Source organism: Pteropus vampyrus, unplaced genomic scaffold (genome assembly GCF_000151845.1).
Source record: "Pteropus vampyrus isolate Shadow unplaced genomic scaffold, Pvam_2.0 Scaffold68, whole genome shotgun sequence".
Lineage (NCBI taxonomy): Eukaryota > Metazoa > Chordata > Mammalia > Chiroptera > Pteropodidae > Pteropus > Pteropus vampyrus.
Window position 1 is genome coordinate 951870 of NW_011888849.1, and position 24973 is coordinate 976842.

A 24973-nucleotide genomic window follows, 5' to 3' on the forward strand; every position below is an offset into this window, starting at 1 on the left:
GGGGACTTAGTTGTGGGTGTGTTGTGAGCAAGAAAAGTGGCTACCTAAGTAACACTCTTGAACGCATTTGTGTCATTCCACAACACCAGTTTTATTGAGTAGAACCTTCTCGGATAAACCAATCAGGTACCCAAGTAGGTTAACACACAACACACAGAGGGGAAGTGTGGAGTCTTACCTGACATGCTACACCATGGCTAAATCTCGAAGTCATTATGTTCAGTCACAAAAGAACAAATATTGTTCGATTCCACTTATATGAGGTCCCCAGGGTGTTGAATTCATAGAGACAGAAAGTAGGTAGGAATGGGGAGTCAGTGTTTAATGCATACAAAGTTTCAGTTTTGCAAGATGAAAAGAGTTGTTTGGATGGATGGTGACAGTGGTAGCAAAAAAAAAAAAAAAAAAAAAATGTGAATGTGCTTCATGCTACCAAACGTACAGTTAAAAATGGTTAACGTAAATCAATTTTGTTATGTGTGTTTTACCATGGAAAAAAAAACATGATTTTTAAATGGTTAAATACTTCTATAAATGGATGACCACATTCTGGCATCATACAAGCCAGAAGACCCAGCCATGATTTGATAAAGGCCATGATATGGATGAATAAGGAAGGAAAAGAAAATCAGTTAATGAATATCCTGCAGAGATCAAGTCATTTTTATTAGCCTCATAGAGGTGAAAGGTATCACTACATTACTACTTAGATTATGGTACACACATTGGTAGCAAGGTAGCAATGGAAAAAAACAAACACAACACCAAAAAAGTCATCATATGCCAGAGTTTGATAACCAAGTGACCTCTGAATCTCATATTGAAGGACTATAAGAGCTGGGAGTTCTTTCTCTAGGGTCTTTCAAATTAAACTTGCTATGGTGAGAAACTTGTCATGCAATTTGAATATTATCACTTGTAGGTCTCACAGGTTTGCCAATAGAGCACATAGCCAATGTGGCTACACTATAGTAACCACCGATGTTCTCAGCCCCAAGTGTATGCAGAGACTGCACACCAACAGAGATCCAGAACAGACTCCAGATGTAGACAATATTAAGTGGCACAATGCTTAGGATATAATCGAGGACAGCAACTTAAACCATTGCATGGCTCTGTTTGACTGAAGAAAACAAAGTGTCCAAAGATCAGTGGGGATATGATACACAAAGAAGGAGAGAAGCCACCTGAGCAAGGATTTGGGTCAGGATGTGGATTCAAGAGACTTATGTGTCCACGTGAAGGAAAGCCTAAAGGGCTCCTAGTCGTTTCTGCTGGTCTGATAGATAGTCAGTGTGATCATTGTTGGCTCTATATAGTCAACTCCCTCACACTCAGTAAGCCAGTAATTTAAAAAATAAAAATAAAAAAAGAAAGAAAGAAAAGAAAAGGCAGGAAGAAACAGTGTTTGATTTCTATTTCAGAAAAAGAAATACTGGTCCCTGCCTCAGGGAGACCCTGGTCCTGGGCTGTTTCATGATTTAAAAAAAAGGAAGGAGCGAGGGCAAGGTTTTTAAAATCGATGGGGACTGGGAAGGACAGAATTCCTTTCCTCATAGTTCTTTCTTTAAAACTTAAAAAAAAAAAACAAAAAACTTTTACTTACTTATATAATTTACAAAATACCATTTCAGTTCCCACTTCTCCCCCTATAGTACAGGAGTCACTCACCCTCAGGCGGGGTTGGGGTGGGGTGGGGTGGGATTGGGGGCCCGGTCCCAGGAAGTGCTGGAGTAGGGGAGGTGGAAGGGGAGGGGGCTGAGCACCATGAGAACCTGGCACGTGGAGACCCAAGGGCCCGGATGCACACGGGCGCAGGGAGGAGCTGGCGGGGCAAGCAGGGTGGCTTGGGGGAACCGTTATAAATTAAAAACCAAAAAAAAATCAAAAACAGAAAAACTTTTCCATGTTTGTACATATGGATCTACCTAAATATTCTTACGAACTTTCATTCCTTTTTATGGATGTAACATAATTTGTTTAACCAGTGGCCTATTGTTAGACATTTGTATTGTTTTCATTTTTTTCTCTATTTCAATAAATGCCGCAATGAACATTCTCTTTGCTCATTTGTATGAGTACAAGGGATACCGCTGGATTCCAGAACGTTCTTCACTGGCATTCAATTCAACCTTTATTATTAGGTTTAGAATTACAGATGCTAGAAATCAACATGCAAATTAGAGCAAAAGGAGCTTCACTGAGTCCTTTACTGCTCATACTTTTTAGAAATATCAGCGAAGGCGTAAGTACAGCCTGTCCGCCGTGTTCCATTCGGCCACCATGCTGCAAGATGTTGGTGAAGCCATTCAGTTTGAAGTCAGCATTGGGAACTATGGGAACAAGTTTGACTCGACCTGTAAGCCTTTGGCATCAACCACTCAATACAGCCGTGCAGTATTTGACGGTAAGGCTGGCACTAACCATTCCCTGCCGGACGCATTTACAGTGGGTACGCCACACGACAAGTAGCATGCAGCGTTTTCTCCCGCTGGTAGCCGTTATCCCTGGCATACGCTTAGTTTAGGAGACAGGAAAAAATTGAATGGGGAAAAGAGGTGGCTGGAGTTCAAGTGCCTCTAAGACAGGTCAAAACCAAGAAGTTGCAGGCCCCTTGCCAGGGGCGGAACCCCCGTGCCCCCTTCCATGCCCAATTTTAACGCTGGCTCTGCTTTATAAAGTTGCAAGATAGAGACTTGCTGAACGCTGAGCAACCTGCAAACAGCTCCTGCCCCTTCCCACCTCTGACCTGCCAGGCCCCAGATCACTCTTAGAGTGAGTAGGTGAAGTGGATGGGGCTCTGTCACTCACCAGCGCTACAGCCTTCGCCACATCACTGAATTCTAACCATCAGTTCTTCTTCAGATTTGCTGTGAGGATTAAGTGACTATATTTGAACAAAAATGCAAGAAAAACAGTCCCTACTTTTAAGGAGCTGACATTCTAGTGTAAAAAATAAATCACGATACAAGCAGGGTATAAGAATACCCTAATAAAGGTATCAACAAATGGTTTGAGAGGATAGAGAAGGGAGAAATTCTGATAAAATGTTCCAACAGTTTAACCATAGTTTTTACCTAATTTTTGTACAAGCAGTGTTAAAATATAAAATTACTAGAAAATGCTGGCTAAAAATTTTTAATGACTGTAAGGCTCTAAGTAATATCAAACCCTACATGTCCAGCTAAGGCTTTTAAAGAACAAAAAATTATTTTTTCTTGTCCCACTTCTAGAAAAAAAATATTTATTTAGAATAGCAGTCGTCAGGGACATACAATCTAATCTTCTATTTGCTCTATTTTTTGCTACTGTGTTACATAATCATCAGTGATGTTAGGATACATGATCCTGAACCACTGAAAGATCCTAAGATCATTGTGTTCAGTTTACTAGGGTATTTTAGAGAGATTTTTCAAAACAGGCTGAATTAATAACTATCTGTTCCTCAGTTGCTTAAAATAAAATTAAAGAACCTGACCACCCCAGACAATTCCCAAAGCATGCCATTGATCCGTAGCCCAGTTTGCACATCTCTTTAATAAACTTATTGTTTATTTTAAGTGTCCAGTGTTCACTGACCCTCAATGTTCTATACCAGGGAACTACTATTATTACTTGCCTTGGGCCCACACAAAGCCAGTTGTTACCCTGACTTCATACTGGGAAGATATTAGTCATCGTCTAGATGCAGTGAATACTCTCCTAGTCATGGCAGAACGACTGGTAAGTTTATCTTTTCTACATTTTCCTTTCACCAGAGTGAATTATGTATTAATTCTACAGGTTAGGCCACAATAACACAAGAGAGTGGTAAGCAAGATAAAACCAGTTTCTTTAGTAACAGTGGAGGTAGGTGATCCAAGGCTCATACGGAGGTTCAGCGGTGTTGGGGACCCAGGCTCTTTACCCCTTGTTGCTCTGCCCTCACTAAAGAGTTGTCATTGTTTGTGTAGAAGAGGCAGCTCACCACTATACCCACCCTCCCGACTGAGGGGAGGGGGAAAGTGGGGGAGCAGAGGGCACAGGACTTTCCTTTGAAGAGAAAGACCTGGAATCACACACTTGATTTCTACACACATTCCATCAGCCAAAATCCAGTCATAAAATCACATCTCACTGCAACGTAATGGGGAAATGCAGTCTTATATCTTGGAAGGCAAACTTCTCTTATTGTGGAATAGGGAGGATGGATATTGAAATGGGGGTGAGAGGTGACACAGACTCTGCCACAATTTATATGTGAAGTATGGCGTGGAGAACAGTTCATTCTAATAGATATATGTGATGCTTAGAACTCTGTTGTTAAAGCAGTAAAAATCTCCACTGTGGGAAGAGGTGGGCTCAGAGGAAACAGAGCCCGACATTTTCCACTCTTGCTATAGAGTAGAGGAACTTTCCTTGTTTGGAGGTTGGGAAGTTCCCTCTGGTAAACGCTTCATGCATGTGACATTTGTGATTATCCATCTGGTTCACATTGATGAGGGGAAAGAGAATGCGATTGGAATATTTCTAATTAAGTCAAAAATAACTAAGTTACTTCTATCAGGTATCAGTATAAAATCCATCTATGAGTACAAGGGATACCGCTGGATTCCAGAACGTTCTTCACTGGCATTCAATTCAACCCTTATTATTAGGTTTAGAATTACAGATGCTAGAAATCAACATGCAAATTAGAGCAAAAGGAGCTTCACTGAGTCCTTTACTGTTCATACTTTTTAGAAATATCAGCGAAGGCGTAAGTACAGCCTGTCCGCCGTGTTCCATTCGGCCACCATGCTGCAAGATGTTGGTGAAGCCATTCAGTTTGAAGTCAGCATTGGGAACTATGGGAACAAGTTTGACTCGACCTGTAAGCCTTTGGCATCAACCACTCAATACAGCCGTGCAGTATTTGACGGTAAGGCTGGCACTAACCATTCCCTGCCGGACGCATTTACAGTGGGTATGCCACACGACAAGTAGCATGCAGCGTTTTCTCCCGCTGGTAGCCGTTATCCCTGGCATACGCTTAGTTTAGGAGACAGGAAAAAATTGAATGGGGAAAAGAGGTGGCTGGAGTTCAAGTGCCTCTAAGACAGGTCAAAACCAAGAAGTTGCAGGCCCCTTGCCAGGGGCGGAACCCCCGTGCCCCCTTCCATGCCCAATTTTAACGCTGGCTCTGCTTTATAAAGTTGCAAGATAGAGACTTGCTGAACGCTGAGCAACCTGCAAACAGCTCCTGCCCCTTCCCACCTCTGACCTGCCAGGCCCCAGATCACTCTTAGAGTGAGTAGGTGAAGTGGATGGGGCTCTGTCACTCACCAGCGCTACAGCCTTCGCCACATCACTGAATTCTAACCATCAGTTCTTCTTCAGATTTGCTGTGAGGATTAAGTGACTATATTTGAACAAAAATGCAAGAAAAACAGTCCCTACTTTTAAGGAGCTGACATTCTAGTGTAAAAAATAAATCACGATACAAGCAGGGTATAAGAATACCCTAATAAAGGTATCAACAAATGGTTTGAGAGGATAGAGAAGGGAGAAATTCTGATAAAATGTTCCAACAGTTTAACCATAGTTTTTACCTAATTTTTGTACAAGCAGTGTTAAAATATAAAATTACTAGAAAATGCTGGCTAAAAATTTTTAATGACTGTAAGGCTCTAAGTAATATCAAACCCTACATGTCCAGCTAAGGCTTTTAAAGAACAAAAAATTATTTTTTCTTGTCCCACTTCTAGAAAAAAAATATTTATTTAGAATAGCAGTCGTCAGGGACATACAATCTAATCTTCTATTTGCTCTATTTTTTGCTACTGTGTTACATAATCATCAGTGATGTTAGGATACATGATCCTGAACCACTGAAAGATCCTAAGATCATTGTGTTCAGTTTACTAGGGTATTTTAGAGAGATTTTTCAAAACAGGCTGAATTAATAACTATCTGTTCCTCAGTTGCTTAAAATAAAATTAAAGAACCTGACCACCCCAGACAATTCCCAAAGCATGCCATTGATCCGTAGCCCAGTTTGCACATCTCTTTAATAAACTTATTGTTTATTTTAAGTGTCCAGTGTTCACTGACCCTCAATGTTCTATACCAGGGAACTACTATTATTACTTGCCTTGGGCCCACACAAAGCCAGTTGTTACCCTGACTTCATACTGGGAAGATATTAGTCATCGTCTAGATGCAGTGAATACTCTCCTAGTCATGGCAGAACGACTGGTAAGTTTATCTTTTCTACATTTTCCTTTCACCAGAGTGAATTATGTATTAATTCTACAGGTTAGGCCACAATAACACAAGAGAGTGGTAAGCAAGATAAAACCAGTTTCTTTAGTAACAGTGGAGGTAGGTGATCCAAGGCTCATATGGAGGTTCAGCGGTGTTGGGGACCCAGGCTCTTTACCCCTTGTTGCTCTGCCATCACTAAAGAGTTGTCATTGTTTGTGTAGAAGAGGCAGCTCACCACTATACCCACCCTCCCGACTGAGGGGAGGGGGAAAGTGGGGGAGCAGAGGGCACAGGACTTTCCTTTGAAGAGAAAGACCTGGAATCACACACTTGATTTCTACACACATTCCATCAGCCAAAATCCAGTCATAAAATCACATCTCACTGCAACGTAATGGGGAAATGCAGTCTTATATCTTGGAAGGCAAACTTCTCTTATTGTGGAATAGGGAGGATGGATATTGAAATGGGGGTGAGAGGTGACACAGATTCTGCCACAATTTATATGTGAAGTATGGCGTGGAGAACAGTTCATTCTAATAGATATATGTGACGCTTAGAACTCTGTTGTTAAAGCAGTAAAAATCTCCACTGTGGGAAGAGGTGGGCTCAGAGGAAACAGAGCCCGACATTTTCCACTCTTGCTATAGAGTAGAGGAACTTTCCTTGTTTGGAGGTTGGGAAGTTCCCTCTGGTAAACGCTTCATGCATGTGACATTTGTGATTATCCATCTGGTTCACATTGATGAGGGGAAAGAGAATGCGATTGGAATATTTCTAATTAAGTCAAAAATAACTAAGTTACTTCTATCAGGTATCAGTATAAAATCCATCTGTATTAGTGTTTTGATTTCCAAATTCTATTAGTATTAATTTTCTCTAAGATCCAACCTCTGTCAAGGCTAGACCAAGACATGTGGGAGTCCTGAAATATACCTGATCTATGACTCCATGGGAAAAAGCTAAAACTATTGTTTTATGCTATAAAGACAATATTGAAGGAGAATTTTAGATTCGAGTTGACTTAAGTAAAATTGCTCACATAATACAGCTGCAATTGATATGCAATGCAGTTGTGGTATTATTTCCCATTCCCCCAGCTCAAGGGAATTGGTAGAGAATTGGTCATATCTTTATTCTAATTATGCTCTGAGTGTGAAAGGGAACAGAGTTTGCCACCCCAAAATATGCCTCTTTGGAATATTATTTTAGACTGGTTAATTTTAAGAAACAGCAGACCTAGGAGAAGCTCTGAAAACCAAGCAGAAGTTACCTTTGCAAAAGAACATCTACATTTGTAAAGGAGATCTCCATCTGTAAGGATGTCTCCCTCACTGTACCAGGCCTGCCTTCACTATCAATGGAGAAGCCTCGGATTTAAATCTGGATAACAGCCTTGGATTTAAATCTGGATAACAACCTTACCCTTGTTTTCTGTGCTTTTCCTGGTAACCTGTCATACCTGACTCTCTACTCTCAACATCTTCTTTTGTATTTAGCTGAATGTGATATTTAAGGTGATGTCTTCCACCATTTTGGCAAGACACTCAGTGTTCCTGGGTCTCTCCCGTGTATATAGGAGGTATTCAAGTTATTAAACTTTAATTTGTTTTCCTCCTGCTAACCTGTCTCATGTTCATTTGATTATTAATCCAGCCGGAACATTAAAGGGTAGAAGATAATTTTTCCTTCCTGACGGGTGTTCAGCATTTTTCATCCCAGTTCTTCTCATTAGCTTTCTCCATTAACCAAACTCTCATAGTCCCATGCTAATCCAGACAGGATGGTGATAAAGCCTGAATGGTGGGCCCACTATCAACCTGCTGGCAGATGCTCCAAGTGATGTGGCAATATGTTCTGGGCTTATCTTGCACTTTCCCTGCCAGCCTTGGAATCGCCATTTCTCCAGGGAGTCCTGATTCCTTTCAGTGGGAATGGCATGTAAAAAACAAGTGCTCGCTACTCTTTAAACATCATTGTTTCTAGGCCTTCCAGCTGGACAAACATACACACATACACACATGTACATGCATGTGCATACATGTGTGTATTTACTTCTGTGTCAATCAAGAAACTCAAAGTAATGAGTTTATGAAGATAACTCCGATTCCATTCTAAAACCATAGGATTTATACTGGTTTTTCCTATTTCCATATTTATAGCTCTCTTCTCCAACAGGGAGAAACCTGGCTTTCATTATCCTCAGTATATTTATTCATTTGTTCAATCCTAAAATCCAAAGATAAACCACTGCAAAAAACAAACCCAATTAGAGTTTTATAAGTTTACTCTTCTGCCCTTCCTTTTAAATTGAGGATATATAGGCAAAATATTGTGTTCAAAAGTTACTTGAGTTAGTTCAGTGTAGTTATGTTATTCACCTGAGATATAGTTAGGTGCATTTGTTTCTATTTTATATTCCATTTGAAGGTTCCTCTCCTGATCTTTGTTGGTTTTATTTTATTGCTTTTTGAATACATAAAATATTTACAAGTTTTCAAAGGTCAAAGCTATAGGAAAAGGTTGTCCTATTACTTAAGCATATCAGCGTTGATTGCATTTTGAAGAAAAATAAATAGTGCTAAGCTATAAAGCTAAACCTTTACTGGCTATAATGGTATAATGCACAATTACCAATTATTTCCTCTCTTTCCAAATTCTTCAGCAATCAAATATAGAGGCTCTAAAATCAGGGATACAAGGGAAAATTCCTGCAAACCAGTTGGCTGAAATGTGGTTGAAACTGATTGATGAAGTTATAGAAGACACAAGGTATACTGATCGTATTTGTATATCTCAGAATTCCCAGCCATGCTTCCCTTCCTCCCCTCCCTTAAACTTTTAGACTAGAAGAGCTTTTAGAATTGTTTCTACTGTTCTCCTGAAAAATAAATTTAAATTAGTTTCAGCTTCTCAAAGGCCATCACTGGGAGGAGTCTCTGAATCACCACCAGGAAAATCTTCACTTTTGGATTTGCTGCCAATTTAAAGCAGCCTAGGGAAGCCGAGGCCTAACTCCAGGAAGCACATCTCAGCACAGCCTCAGACTAGGGGCTGGGCTGAGGGGAGGAGGGAGTAGGTCGTGCCTCTGCCTCCCATCAATCCTTGTATGCCCACCTCCCCAAGAAAGGTGAGTCCCAAATCCCACAGAGAATGGGATCTGGGAGTGGAGCATCATTTTTACCGTGCAGAATGTTTCTAATTCCAACACGTTTTAGTAACAGCCTTTTTACTTCGTCTTTTACTGAACGCCCAGTGAACACTCTGCCAAGCCTTCCTTCAGTGAAGCCAGAAGATTTGACTTGCGCCAGAGAACCTTTCATAACTGCGACTTGGGGAAACAGCTCAGATCTCTGTGTATTTGGAAATCAAAGGGGGAAGTGATTCATTCCAAATTCGTTTTAAATATTGGCAAATAAAGCAGTGGACAGGGAAGTTCCAAAAGAAAAGCATAGTGACTACTTCTCACAAGCAGTGAGAACCAGAGACATTTTTCCCCATCAAGGCTAATGCCTGAGTCTCCCTGCCTTCTTGTGCCTTCTAGTGGTGTAACCAGGTAATTGACATGCAGCTGAGATCAAAGTACTGCTGGGTGCTTGTTTATATTCAGAAAATTTAAATCTGGGTCCTAAGAGTTCATCTCATCCAGTATCAACATTTTATAGATGAGAAAACAGAGGCCCAAGGGCGTGCGATGATGCATCTGATGCCCAGAATTGTGTTTATTAGCACAACACCTCTTCCTGTTACGTGTTTCACACAGTCAATATCTATTTATTGAAAGTCTCATGTGTGACTTTTGAGCTAGCAGATTCCATATATATTTTTGCCTCAAAGAATCATTCCAGAGACTTAACTCTTCCAATGCGTTGCCATAATTACTAATGTAACCAATTAGAAACATTTGGTAATACATTTTACGTAGAAAATGTGAATTTTAAGGTTAGCCAAGCAGAACACAGAAATATCTATTTTTACTGTTCCTGAAGAATCTGTTTTTGAAGAATCAAATTCATATGCATTGTTTTTGAAGAATTAAATTAGAATCTTTTTAACTTCATGTAACAGGAAATTTGTGTTTAAGAGAAGTCATGCTAGGATTTCCTTCACTTAAGAGCTGGGTAAAATTCAAACCAATCGAAATTCTAGGTAGAGACAATGTGAGTAGATCTTCCTGGAATTGGTGACAACCTCACACTGTGGCTGCTGTGGTGAGAGGGAAGCTCTGGAAGAAGAAAGCTCCAGCTCAGTTGTTCTAGACTTCTCATTTTGAATAAGAGCTTAATCTTTTAGGCCCCTTTGAGGATCCCATGAGATGACGTCATGATGAAGACAACAATGAGATGATGGTGGTGGCAACATTTCTTAGACTTCACGATACGATGGGCATTGCTCTAAATGCTCACCGTATATTAGTTCATCCATTTCTCACAACAGCCCTCAGAAGAAGAGATCATTAAGTAACTTATCAAGATCACAGAACTAGTAAAGGGTGAAGCCAGGATTTGTACCCAGGTTCACAGCTCCGAAGCCTGTGTTCTTCATCATTATGTCACACTGCATGTCAACACAGACATACACTTTTCTTTATAAGTTTCAGGGATTCACAGACCTCCTGAGACCCACCCATGGACAGCCTAGGGGAACAACATGGTCCCTAAGTTAAGAACTCTTTGGCTGCATGGTCTCTCATCTCCCTTCTTCCTTCTTCATCCTGTGGGTCTATACAATGACTATAGGAAGCAAAGGAAGGGAAGGTCATTTCTCCCAACTGCTGCTACTGTTTCCATTTTCTTTCCAGTGATTCCATGGGCCTTGGGTCAAACCCAAGGAATTGCTTTGGAATTTTAACCCCCCTGCATTCATCCTGAGAGTTAGGAGAGTCTTAACTGGCACATCTGCTCTTCCAGTGCCAGATACAATCTACCTCACCTTACACCTGGTCAGGCTGTGGAGTTAATTAGGAAACTGGTGTGGTTTGAAAGATAGAAATCAAACACAAATGACTTTGACAGTTCTGAAGCCTAAAATGCTATTCTGCAAAATGTTTCTTTCTTTTTTTTAGATACACATTGCCTCTCATGGAAGGGAAACCTAATGTCACAATTCTAGATAGTCAGATCCGAAAGTTGCGATCCAGATCTCTCTCCCAGATTCACGAGGCAGCCATGAGGATGAGGTCTGAGGCCACAGAGGTGAACTCCACATTGGTGGAAATTGAGGACTGGCTTGATAAATTAATACAACTGACTGAAGAGGTAGGGCTTTTAAACTACGCAAGCATCACTTGATATGAAAGAGGGATTCTGTGGAATGGTACTGAGGATAGAGTTGGTGGTAGAAAACAATAGCTCTGACGGATGATGAAATCAAGGAGTCATTGGGCTAGGACACTAATGGTAATGGGCATGAACGTCATTGAAGTAAGGGCAGAAGCATTTTGAGTTAGAGGTCCTGGAAAGGTGTTTGAAGTGGACAAACAATTATCATCATTATGGCACGGTCAGAGAACATTTCAAGTAGAGTGATAAAGTAGCAGATCTGTGTAGTACAGAAGATTAAAATGCTACTTTTGGTTGAGATGGAAAAGGCTTCCTTTGAATCCTGGATTTACCATGTGTAACTCTAGATAAGATATTCAACATCTCTAAGCCCCATTTTCCCCATATGTAAAATGGATATAAAAGTAGTATTCAATTAACAGCACTGTTTTGTGAAATTAAAGAAAATGAGTGTAAAGGGCTTAGCGCAATACAGGGCACATAGTGAATTTTAGAAAAAAAGTTGGCTACCATTAACCTCTGTGGACTGGAAGAACAAGGGAGTAGAAGAACCCCTTTCTGACCTTCAGAGATCGGGGAGCAGGTAACATATTTGTTTATAGAAACACATTTGGGGGTAAAAAAAACCATAATTACAGGTGATTTTTATGTTCTACTCTCTATGCTTCAGAATTTTCAAAGTTTTCCGTAGTGAACGAATATCACCTTTATAATCAGGAAAAAAGGTTTTTAAAAACGAATATTTCAAATTTGGCATATGTCCAATTGTGAGACAGATGCTCTGTATCCTATAAAATTTATGAAACCTGTAACCCTTTGACTGCTTTTGATGGCTTTCTTCAAATGATGGGTGAGATAAGAGGAAGTATTTCCTAAAACACCTGTCAGAGCCCACCGCATAGGCAGGGCTTTTGGCAGTGAAGTGTCCCCTTTCCCCCTGTGCCTGCCCTTCAGCCAGCCACAGCCTGCTCCCAGCCCTGCAGGCTCACAGCCTGTTCCCAGAAGATGATTGTGGGGCAGAGCCCTAACCACAGTGTTTCTTTGCAAAGTGGAGCCCTGAGAGTCCAGCCTGCAGGGTCTCCAGTCTCTCTGCATATAGACTAACTTTAGCTGTTTCCTGTTCCATCTACCTATGCGATCAGCCCCAGAACAGTATGCCTGACATTATCATCTGGATGATCCGGGGAGAGAAAAGACTGGCCTACGCACGCATTCCCGCACATCAGGTTTTATACTCCACCAGTGGGGAGAATGCATCTGGGAAATACTGCGGGAAAACCCAAACCATCTTTCTGAAGGTATGGTTTCATCACTGTGCAATGTGAAATACTTAAATGCAAAACCCATATGCCAGAGAAAAGACTTTTACAATTTGCCAATCATTGAATGGTTAGGGCTCTTTGATCAATTCCAACCTCTTCTGTCCCCTTCTTCTAGAGTGGTAATTCCCAGAGAGTAGTCTGAGGTTTGCTGGCATTCAATCAGGGCACTTCCGTAGAGGTCTTCATGATACTGATATTAACGAGGCATCATTAATGTTTTGCTTTCAGGCAAGAATTTTTCACTTCTAATGTCTCATGCAAAGCAATGCCTTTCTTCCCTTCCCTTCTGGTGAATGTTTGGGAAGTAGAGAAGGTAGTATAGATAGTCTATAGAATCTACGCCCTAACCAAATGGGTCTTCAAATTGAAAAATTTTGACAATTACTACTTGAGGGCAGGGGTTCTGAACATGAGTCATGGACTCTTTTAGGCATCTGATGAGAGCTACTGGCCCTCTCTTCTAGAAGAATGCACATCTCACATGCATCCAATATTATGCACATATGATTCAGGAGCTTCCTAGAGCCTGTACATCCATCCCAGGCCCCTGGATTAAGAACTGCTCTGTGTGTGTATATGGAGAACCAAAGAAGGGCCTGGGCCTGGAAACAGAGAGGTACGAATAGTTTCCAGCTGCACGTTTGACATCCCTCTCCCTGGCTGACCCCAACTGAGTTCTTGGGATTTGAAGGAGAGGAATAAAGAGCAAGAAGAGAAAAGAACAGCGGAGCGTGTTCTCTTAAAACAAGGAGATATCTGCTAATTTTTAATAAATATACTTATTGCTCTTCAATCAGGAAGGATGGAAATAGAACCAGAGTGATTATCTTCTTTCAAGTATATCTTGGTGAGATAAATTTTACTTAAGATAGAACTGCAATTATAATTGACCTCAGCAGTGAGTGGAAGCAAACTGATTAATAAATAAAATTTCGCAGAGGGTGAGAGAGAAAGCAAAGTGGTTTCTCTGTGTTAAGCTTTAGAACTCAGTGGATAAACAGCAAAATGCTTTTAAGATAATGTCTTATATATTCATTGATTTTGTTAATACTCATTATCTAGTTTAAGGAGTTATTTAATTCATTGGGTTCTTTTTTTTTTTTTTTTTGGTTTTGAGGCTCCTTTACCAAAAAATAATTTTTCAAAAATTACTGATGACCCCAGAGAGCACTTGTTTACGTGGGTTATAGCTACCAACATTCACTGTAAGAGAAATTAAAACTGAGACATTTAAAAATATTTATTAATTTATTTTAAAATAATAATAAACCCATTACATGTTAACATAAATTACATGTTTTTATAAAATATAACTTTTTTTTAAAAAATCAGAGAGCAAAGCAATACTGTTTTATATTTTTGCAAATCTTTTTAATATCTGGCTTTACAAAGATATAACTGGATTCCCATTCTACATTCTATTTCTACATTTAATCTGATGGAATAAGTTGGTTGACGAATATGAAGAGAATCTGATTTCACATAGGTATGTAGTTTGAAAAGGGAGGATTATTTTAATAACTTTTTCAGATAATTTTGGTACTTGTCTCAGATATAATACCAAATTCAACAAATGGTAGCTTTTAAAAGGTTAATTGCAATATAGAAACTTAAACCATATTAACGAACTTTTCATTCTCTGCTACATTAAAATCCATTGGTCTATCTTGTAATTTGAATGGCTCTTTTATCCGTGCATGATTTTGTAACATTAAGCATTTGAAAAATATTGGTTCACTGAGTTATGCAAATCTTCCTAATGTTGACACATTTCGTCATACAATGTTTGAAAAGTCACATTTACCAGTATTACTTATCAGAAAAGTCTTTATGTATCGAGAAGCCATCAAACTTGCAGTGACAGATATAAGTTTTCCAATATTCTTATTTTACTTGAGAGCTTGAATTTTACCATGGGCAACAAAATACAGTCAGCTCATGTCTTTGAAGTAACAGGCTCATTTTGTTTATGTTTAAGAAAACATCTTCCCCATACCCAGGTCTGAATAACCATATTTGTCTGTCAATCACTATTTCAAGTAAAACTGGTATTTCATTTAAAAAAAAAAAAAAGTTGAGTTCACAAACAATTACACAAGAGCTTTTTCTCAGGACAAACATTTGTTAATGTGCAACAGAAGTACTTTGTGTGTACTTCCCATTTTATCACACAAAATCAAAAAGACGTACTCAAGGTGCATGATTTAATAAGATTAGTAACTTTTACTGCTTAGCAAGGGAATTCTTAAGTAAAACTAGTATTTTATTTTCTTCACTGAGAGTGATGAAGAAAACAATTAACTCCTGGTACAGTTTGGTGTCACTGCCTTGATTCCTTCTATATTGCCTGGAGTTTCATCCATGACCGCTTTTGCACCATCATTGCAAATGTGAAAAGGACAAGTAACATTTAAGTATTATTAGGAAAATAGTTTTGACCCACGTACCTCCTGAAAAAGTCCCAGGGACACACAGAGGTCCATGGATCACCCTTGTAGAACGACTGCTTTATTTGTTATTTTAATCTTTACTATTGGGTCATTTGGAAATATTTTAACTACACAAACATCAAATAAGACTGATGAGAGCAATGACTGGTTGTTGAGTCTGCTTTTTGCTTGAACTTAATGTCACAGCCCATGCTGTGCCCAGTGTAACGTATCATGTTATTATACATCTCACAGTATCCGAAGGAAAGTAACAGTGGACCAAAGGTGCCTGTGGAGTTGCGAGTGAACATCTGGCTGGGCTTAAGTGCTGTTGAGAAGAAGTTCAATAGCTTCGCAGAAGGAGCGTTCACCGTCTTTGCTGAAATGGTACATTTAATGTCATCACTCTTTTTCTTTGTGTGAGGGGCATAGTTTTACTTTTCATCCTTAGGGAAAACATTCTCTATCAAAAACCACCATTGCCATCACTACTACCTAAAATCCCAGCAGAGGGGTCATAACCTAAGAAGATAGGAAAAGATTGACCTGAGGTTTTATGGTCAACACTGGCACGCATCTGAGTGATTCACACACAAACAACCCAGGAGTGAGGGCGCTTGACAGGTGATGACCTTGGGAAGCCTGCCCAGGGTCAGGATCTTTAAGCCACAGAAGACTCATTTCTCACTGAGGGGAAGCCCAAAGGCAAAGAAAACACTGCCTGAATAGTTCGAAAACAATAGTGATAATTTGTGAAAACTTCACTAAGTTAAAAATTCACTTAGTTAATTATAGGTCTTATTACAGTTAAACTAAAAAAAATAATGAAAATAATTTTCACAAATTTTTACAGCTAAAATGAGACTTATTTGGATTTGTTTTTTAAATACTATTTTTAACTCAAAGTGCTCATTGATGTAAACTCATTAGACATATTCAGTGGATTTCTTCTGACAATTTCAGATGAACTCCATTCTTCTACAGATGGGCTTTCATGCTCAGATAAATGGGGAGAAGACTATCATTGTTCTAGCTAATTAATACATGTGTTCCTCCTGCCTGCCCTATACCTGATTGTGGTACCGATCTGCTTGCTGGGCAAGAAAATCCATGGACATCTTTTATTTTTACCTTTTATTTATTTAACAGTATCTGACACATAGTAGGTTCCTGTAAAAATTCATGAATGAATACATACGTACGTACATACATACGTACATACGTACATGCAGACTTTATCCATCTATCCGAGCTTTCAGGGAGTGGTGGCTTTATGCTGGGACTGAGACAAATGCTGAAACTGATAAAGAAGCCAAGCCTTGTCCTGAAGGATCTCATCATCTATTGCAATGATTGTAAAACTGAATGTCTTGTAAAACTGAATGGCCGACCCCCAGGGATTCTGATTCTGATTTAGGGATTAGCATCAGTGATACTTCCAATGTGGGCGGATATGGGGCATCAGTGAACCGCGTTGAGAAACAGTGAAAGATGGAGGAGACACACAAAGTCCTTACAGCTCAGGCTTAGAAGTACAATTGGAGATAAATAGAGGGTGTGCTACAGGAGGGGAGGCCGTGGGTAGCAGATGTTGATGTTCAGTCATCTGAGCCACGTGGAATGGGGGCATCAAGGCACACATAGGAGAGACTTGTGCCGGAGTTCCTGTAGGATTTCTTGGCATCTGCATGCCCTCCAGTTCTGTGGCTGGAGCTAAGCCCTGAGAAGCTAACACTAAGAAAGGATCGACCAGTCCAGGGTTCCCTTTCACACTTTCCCATTTCCAGACCCTTCCCTGCATAGAGGGAACTGGAGTTTCAACTCACGTAAAGAGATGATCCACCCATTTCAGTTGTTTTGTGTGACTCTAGTTTTCCAGACTCTAACGGCCTGTGAGTACCAATAGGGGCACATTAATAACAATAATGGAAAATTCACTGCTTCTTGCCTTCCTGTACTAATACCAGACCTCAGTTCTCTGCAAAGTCCCCTGCACCCCAAATTTCTGAAGGCCTCTGAGGTGTTTCACATGTGCTAATGGTCCCGCCTCAGAGCCACTGGTTAAAGGCCACAGACTCGAAGCCACATGAGGCCTCCATCTCCGCTGTTGCTGATGACCTCTTACCCATGCGAAGCTCCTTGCCTGGATTTTACCAGAGCCATGCTGGCTTCCAAGCAGAAGTGGTGGGAATGCCTTGCTCCTTCATTCTGTGTCCTTGTCACTTGGAAACCAAAGGAGCCACGCACATGCCCCAGGTCTCATAGACCCTATGGCCACAGCTCCTTTAGCTGCTGCCTGAAGTTCATTTCCTCTCAGGGCTCAAAGCCAGTATCTGAGACAGGCACTATCATGTCCACTTGAACCCAATTTTCCCATCAGATCCCTACTCAAACTTCTTCCCTCCTCCTTCAGCCAAGAACTCCTCTGTCACTTACGTAAATCATCTTCTCAGTGGGTTCATCAGCAAAAAAAAAAAAAAAAAAAAAAAAGAAAAAGAAAAAGAATTTCAGCTTGGGCCCAAACAGGGACATTCATCCCTGGGAAATCTCACCCTTTTCGATAGTTGACACAGAAGAGAGCAGATCACTGTCGATTTATAAATTCCAACGTAGAAATGGCCTGTACACCAGAGTCTGCCACTTCCACTAAACCTGCTTCCAGAAAGGTCTTGGATCTTCCCGCCACACTGCAGTGGAGAGGAAGGTTCAGAACTTTCAGGCCCCATAAAGTCCAGGTGCTAAAGGACCTTAATGTTTCAAATGGGTTCTCTTTGGACTGCCTGCCTGGGAAATATAGCATCAATTATAATAATGTTTCTATGAAGAAATTTGCCCCAACTTCTAGGCAGTAGACTTGCAAATAAACTTAGAAGCCTGCACATTTATAAATCGAGGACCTTTATAGATATCTAAAAGATTAGGTTCAGAGAACTATTTAGAGCCATTCAAAATAACAATAGAAACAACTAGCATGCTATACCTCTGTTTACAAAAGCACTGTTGCAATCATTTTTGCATTTGAACTACAGAACAACTTAATGAGAAAGATAGTATTATCCAGATGGCAACGCTGAGTCTTAGAAAAATGGAGTATTTACAATAAGTTGCATAATCAGTAACAGCCCAAGTTTATTCCATACTTTCCGAGCATAAAGCTTCTTCATTTTCTATCACTATTTAGCCTAAGGCCTAGATGAACTTGAAAATTTATGAGCTTGCTTTATTTCTTGCTTTCTGATGGTGTTTCTTCATTTTTATTTTTATTTTTAATAGTATGAAAATCAAGCTTTCATGTTTGGAAAATGGGGCACTTCTGGATTAGTGGGTCGTCATAAATTTTCTGATGTCACAGGAAAAATAAAACTCAAGAGGGAATTCTTTTTGCCTCCAAAAGGCTGGGAATGGGAAGGAGACTGGATTGTGGATCCTGAAAGGAGGTAGGTTTTCTGTTTTCTGAGAAAATCGATGGCAATGAAGCTTTTCCCTAAAAATTGCTAAATGAATATTCTCCATCATCAGTTTTGATAAAATTTATGTATCTCAATATGAGCAGGAGTAAGTCCATAGAAATTCATAGAAATTTGAAAGATGTCATCAGTGTCTTATTATAATACAATCAAATAAAAAAGCTCCTGATATTAACATTTATTGAAAACTTGTTATGTGTGAATGTGTCAAGCTGTGGTCAAGCGCTGACATCGTCTTATTGAATCCAGACTACAGCCCCACAAGATAGGTTGTGTCAAAAATTATGAAGGATCTGAGATTTTTACTTGTAAGCTTGACAAGGTTACCTGCCATAGGGAAAAAAATGTAGAGAAGGTAAAGGAAAAAGAAACCTCACTTGAGTGGATACCTGGCAGAAGATTTAAGTCAAAGTTGGAACCTCTGTACTTTCTTCTATGGGTTGTCAAAATAGTTCCAAATCCAAGAGGAAAATTGGCATGGCAGAGTGTCAGTATAGATTTCTCAAGTGCCCAAATGGAATTCAGAGTCTGAAATGGCCTGGTTTGGCTCTCTACCTAAGAACTATCCAGAAAATTTAAACTCCTCCCTTCAGCCTGTGCTACATCAACTGAGCAAGCCATGAATAGAAGCTTCCATATGTGGCCTCATGAGACTGTCTCCGCCCCATTTTTTAAAATAGGAGAAATGAGGGAGAATGACTCTATGCTTTTGAACTATTAGCCAACAGTTTTGCTGAGAAAAAGCCGATCAGCCTTAAACTGAAATAGGAATGTGGAATATGAGGTCCCCATAAGAGGGTGCCCACCACCCTGTTTTCCCAGTCCCCACCCTAATCCCCGAGAAGGAGCAATGTGCTCATTTGAGGAGCACGTTTAGGTCTCGTTGTTCCAGCAAGCCCCTTCTTCAAAGGAATGTCAAAAGCTATTAGTGCAAAGAGGGGTTTGGAGTGGAGAACCCACAGAGCTAGAGTGAGGAAGGAATGGTGTCACTCCCAGGCTGTAGATGGTTCCAGATCATTGGAAAGAACTGGGTTAGCAGCTACATTTCCCCATTGGTAACACGAGCCTCGCCCGCAGCTTGCTGACCGAGGCCGATGCGGGTCACACGGAGTTCACGGATGAAGTGTATCAGAACGAGAGTCGCTACCCGGGAGGCGAGTGGAAGCCAGCTGAGGACACCTACACCGATGCGGTGAGTGGCCCGCTCCCAGCATAGCGCCTTACTCGTTAGCTCCTTGGACCCGTGATCTGTGAATCCACCAACCACAGACATGGCTTCTCCTTCTCCTCTATGCCATCTTATGTTCCAAACAGCTTTGCATTTATAACTGAAGCCACACAAGTGCACCTGTCATTATTTTCTAAAGAAAAGACATGGGGCCTATTTAACTAGATGTTGGTACATGATAAAGGTTGGGTTGTTACAATTTTTTTATTGTAAATATTTATTATTTAACTAGTTTTAAAAGTTATAACAATCTGGGTGATCACTTCATAAGTTATATTAATGTCTAATCACTCTTTTGTACACCTGTAACTAATAGAATATTGTATGTCAATTGTAATTGAAATTTTTTAAAATTATTTTTTTAAAAGTCATAACAAATTGAATGTTCTTAGAATATTCAAATAGCATAAAAGGAAATGAAAAATCATACTTTGTGATCCACATTCCACCCCCAAGAGATAACTACCGATAACAGTTTTCTGTTCATATAACTTTTTCCCCCTGAATAGAATTGTATGCACAGTCCTATACCTTGTAATTTTCACATAACAATATGTCTTGGATATCTTTTGATATCGATACATATAGATCTACTTTTGTACATTTTTTTCTTTGCCAGACCCAACGCTGTTATTATGAAGCTTTTTTCTGTTACTGTTAATGTATTTTTATTTTCTCCTTTATTAGAGAAAAGATAGTTGTAAAAGTAGCCCTGAAATATTTACGAACACCAAGAAAGAAAAAGACGTTTTCTCTTTAAAATCTAGGTTTGATTTTTGTGGATTTTGGAGTCTTGGAATCTTTAATAAGCACTTCATTACAAGTTAAAGAAATGGGTTGTGTAAGATCTGTGTAGTGCTCCCAGAATCATCTTGCTCTAATGAGCTTTTTAAAAAATGCCTGCAGAGTGCTTTATTGTATACACCCACTGTGATTTATTAACTAATAATTTTATGGATATTTAGGGGTTTTTTTCTAGTCTTCGGTTTTTATACATGATGCGACCGTGACCATCCTAATACATACATTTTTATATTCACTTGTGAAAGTTTATCTGTAGGAGAGATCCCTGGATTGGCTTGGTCAAGGTTTCAATGCATATAAAATTTTGATAAATATTTCCAAACTGCTTTCAAAGAAGATGTGTCAACTTATTTTAGCAGCAGCACATATGAGAGTTGTTTTTCTAAACAGTCACCATCCCACTTAAACATCTTTGTCAATACATGAAAAAATCGTATTGACAGGGATCCTGTTGTCATTTCAATTTTCACACTCTCGATTTAAAGCTGAGTATTTTTCCATATGTTTATGGGCCACCTTTATTTCTTTTTCTATGAACTTTTTAAAATAATACTTTATCAGTTTTTTATTCAGAACTGGTCAATAGTTAACGTTAATTTTGCTCAATCTTACATGGTTAGCATCTACAACCTCCAGCAGCATTACACCATACTTGAAAACGTGTGTTTTTTATGCTTTATCAACGTCCGGTGGGTTTCTTCCAATGTAACCCCTCATAAGAAGAGTTATGCCATTTCATAATATTAAGTTGGATCATATGAACTTCTGATATTTGACAGTTTTTGACTTAGAAAAATAATTTCTCATGGTTCAATCTAACATATTTCCCAATAGTGGAAACAGAACTAATTTTCATATAGCAATTGTACCTAAATAAAGGTTAGAGATTTTTCTGAGTAAGATTGTCATGTAAGATGGTATCTAAGTTAGTGTATGAATACCGTAGAATCGTATCTCACCTTTGCCTCTTATTTGACACTGTGGCTTACTTCTCTTCATTTTTTGTTTTTGCTTTTTTAAAGAACGGTGACAAAGCGGCTTCACCCAGCGAGCTCACGTGTCCTCCAGGTTGGGAATGGGAAGATGACGCATGGGTATATGACATAAATCGTGCAGTGGACGAGAAAGGTAACATTGTAGATCTGTTACCTGACTAGGGGCTCTGCAGCACGGCCCTGGTTGGCCAGAGTCAAGTTTCCTTGAGAGGGAGGAGTCTTTCCCCGTTGGTCTCTGACAGCCAGGTCATGTGGTCTTACATGTGACTGTTGAGATGCAAAACCTGAAGGACAAGCCAGTGCTTGGACAGGTATGGAGTGGGGGTGGGGGCTGTCAGGAGTGAAAAATACAAAGTAACAAGGGGCTGAGTGGCTGGACTTTGAGATGCCAGGGATCCAGAATGGAAATTGGGAGGAAACTGGAGTACGACTTTTCTCTATCCTAACCACACCCCATACCTTCCCTGGCGACTGTAAAATAATTTCAAAGCCCTATTCAGCAATAATGCAGGATATTAACATAGGTTTTGTTAATGGTGTTTATCCTTTTTTTATGAACAGGAATCTAACATTAAACAAACTATATAACATGGAATTATCAAAAGAGAAAATGTGATTTTTTTTTCCTAAAAGAGGGAATAGTACAGAGAGAAAGAGCTAGCATTGATAAGAAGATTTCAAATAGATTTCAAGATTTTCTTGGTGATCTCAGTGCATACACCAGGCCTTGTAATCATAGTTAACATTGATTGAGCACAAACTACATGCTGAGCATGGCCCCAGTGCTTTGCATGATTATTTTGATTAATTTTTTTTTTTTTTTTTTACAAAAGGTATATTTTAACTTTATGCTGGGGAAAATGGGCCATAGGCAGGTTTATTAACTTGGAAATAAATAAATTTTAGTATATAGCCGCATGTGGTAGAGCTGGGATTTGAACTCAAGCTTTGTGATTACACAGGCCACACACTCTTAACCAGAGTCCACTTCTGCCTCTTATACTGTGCTTTATTCTTAGATGCACTCAGCTACCATGAATGACTGGAGGTATGAAAGTGAAGGAGAACCCCATGGCCACCAAAGAAGCTTCTTGAAGAGGGAGCCAGGGGAATAGTGCTGTATTCAGTTTGGCTGAATTGCAGCAAAGTGAAAGTAACAGTGTCGTCCAGTTGTGACAGGAGAGAATATTTAGGGGCAGAGAGAGTGACTGAATGTTTCCTGAAAGTTTATTTGGCGATCTGGCAGATGCATCTCCTCTGGATAACCATTCACAAACTCTGTTCTAGGCTGGGAATATGGAATTACCATTCCTCCTGATACTAAGCCCAAATCCTGGGTTGCAGCAGAGAAAATGTATCATACTCATAGACGGCGAAGGCTGGTCAGGAAACGCAAGAAAGATTTAACACAAACCACTTCAAGTACTGCAAGGGTAAGCGGGGCAGTGGGAGGGAGCTGGGCTGGGGGCTCTGCCTTCCAGACCATACAGAATTCCAGGTAACTCGACTGTTTCCACAGAAACCATTTGCCAATCAAGGGCCTAATGCTCTGCTCCAGGGTTCTCAAAGTATGCCCCCTACCCCAGACAGCAACAACAGCATCACCTAGGAATTTGTTAGACATGCCCTACTTACTGATTTAGGAGCTCTGGGGATGGCGCCCAGCAATCTGTGTTTCAGCAAGTCCTCCAGGTGATTCCAAGGCAGGCTAAATGTTGAGAACCACTCAAGAGGTAATGCCAGAAACAGAAATGATCTTGGTAGCGTAATGGAATACTGGCAATAGTGTAGGACTTGGAGCAAGATGCATAAAGATTCAAACCCTGGCTTCCTTTTCTTTCTCATCTGCAAAATGGGTATAATATCATGCTTTAAATTAGGGTATGGTAAGGCTTAAATGGAATAATAATAAATTAAGCAGAACAAGAACACTAATAACAATAATAAGTGATGTGTTTTATTTACCTTCTATAATGCTAGATGATGATGATTATGATGATGAAGAAAAGTTTTATTCTTGTTTTAGGCCATGGAAGAATTTGAAGACCGGGAGGGCTGGGAATACGCCTCTTTAATTGGCTGGAAATTTCACTGGAAACAGCGTAGTTCAGATACCTTTCGCCGCAGACGTTGGAGGAGAAAAATGGCTCCTTCAGAAACACATGGTGCAGCCGCCATCTTTAAACTTGAAGGTGCCCTTGTAAGTAAGAAGTAGCCAAAGCTCAAATGATATTGGCATAGGGGGAAAATATGAGTGTTAGGTATGCTGCTGCCAACTCTGTAGAGGTCCTTCTACTACTGCAAGACTGCAGATAATTTGGGAGAAAACTACACATCTTATGAAAACACCGTTAACATGTGAAAATTCTAAGAAGTTCTACTGCAGACACAACTATTTAATGTTGTTTCATCTAGCATTTTTCAAATATATCTGTTCCCAAACCCTTGTTGCAGGTGACATCCATTAACATCCCAGGTACTAGTTCTTTGGATCATGGTTTATAAACTATAACTGTTCAACAAACCAAGAAAGTTGAATAAACAGATGTGAGGGGAAGGAAAGCAGAAGGATGACTCATGGAATTAAAAAAAAAAAAAACAATTCATATGGAAGTACAATAAAGAAGGCAGGGAGGAAAAACACAGAGAGTTGGAATGAATAAATGAGAAAATGATGGTGGCCGATCTAAAACAATGTGGTCGTCAGGAACACAGCCACTTTTGAACACAGCCTATTTTTAGATTTTTGCATGCTGACCCTGCTCTGTTCTTCTGCTGCTGCTCTTTCTCTTCCTCGTCTCATCCTTTTAATCCCCTTATTTACCATTTCTGTTTTTCTTTCAGTAACAGGGTTTGATAAACCTGGACTCGAGGTAAAAGGTCTGGCTTCAACTTCCTATTCTATGACTTTCCAGCTAAGTGGCCTTGGGGAAGTCACTGTCCTGAGCTGTATTCAGCTCTGAAAATGAAATGATTGGATTAAAAAACTCTTCTTTTGACAGCCACCATTCCGTGTGTTTGTAATTCTTGCCTCTTTACTTTTAGGCATGTTGAATTGATTTTTCTCCCTCGTAGGGTGCAGATACTAGTGAGGATGGAGATGAAAAAAGCATGGAAAAACAGAAGCACAGTGCCACCACTGTATTTGGAGCAAACACTCCCATTGTTTCCTGTAATTTTGACAGTAAGTTTTAAACATGAATTTGTGTATTCTGATATTA

At 39.8% G+C, this 24973-nt stretch overlaps 1 protein-coding gene across 1 annotated transcript in view; it reads left to right on the forward strand.

Annotated features, from left to right (window-relative positions):
* MYOF (myoferlin) overlaps positions 1-24973 on the forward strand; it is a 139345-nt gene that overhangs the window by 71806 nt on the left and 42566 nt on the right. Inside the window, exons 19-33 of the mRNA XM_023531470.1 lie at positions 1656-1677; positions 2230-2407; positions 3599-3723; positions 4723-4900; positions 6092-6216; positions 8891-8997; positions 11291-11483; positions 12650-12805; positions 15514-15645; positions 18532-18695; positions 19803-19917; positions 21780-21885; positions 23040-23185; positions 23779-23952; positions 24828-24936. Coding sequence (XP_023387238.1) covers positions 1656-1677; positions 2230-2407; positions 3599-3723; positions 4723-4900; positions 6092-6216; positions 8891-8997; positions 11291-11483; positions 12650-12805; positions 15514-15645; positions 18532-18695; positions 19803-19917; positions 21780-21885; positions 23040-23185; positions 23779-23952; positions 24828-24936 — 2030 coding nt within the window. The remainder of the gene's footprint in view (positions 1-1655; positions 1678-2229; positions 2408-3598; positions 3724-4722; positions 4901-6091; positions 6217-8890; positions 8998-11290; positions 11484-12649; positions 12806-15513; positions 15646-18531; positions 18696-19802; positions 19918-21779; positions 21886-23039; positions 23186-23778; positions 23953-24827; positions 24937-24973) is intronic.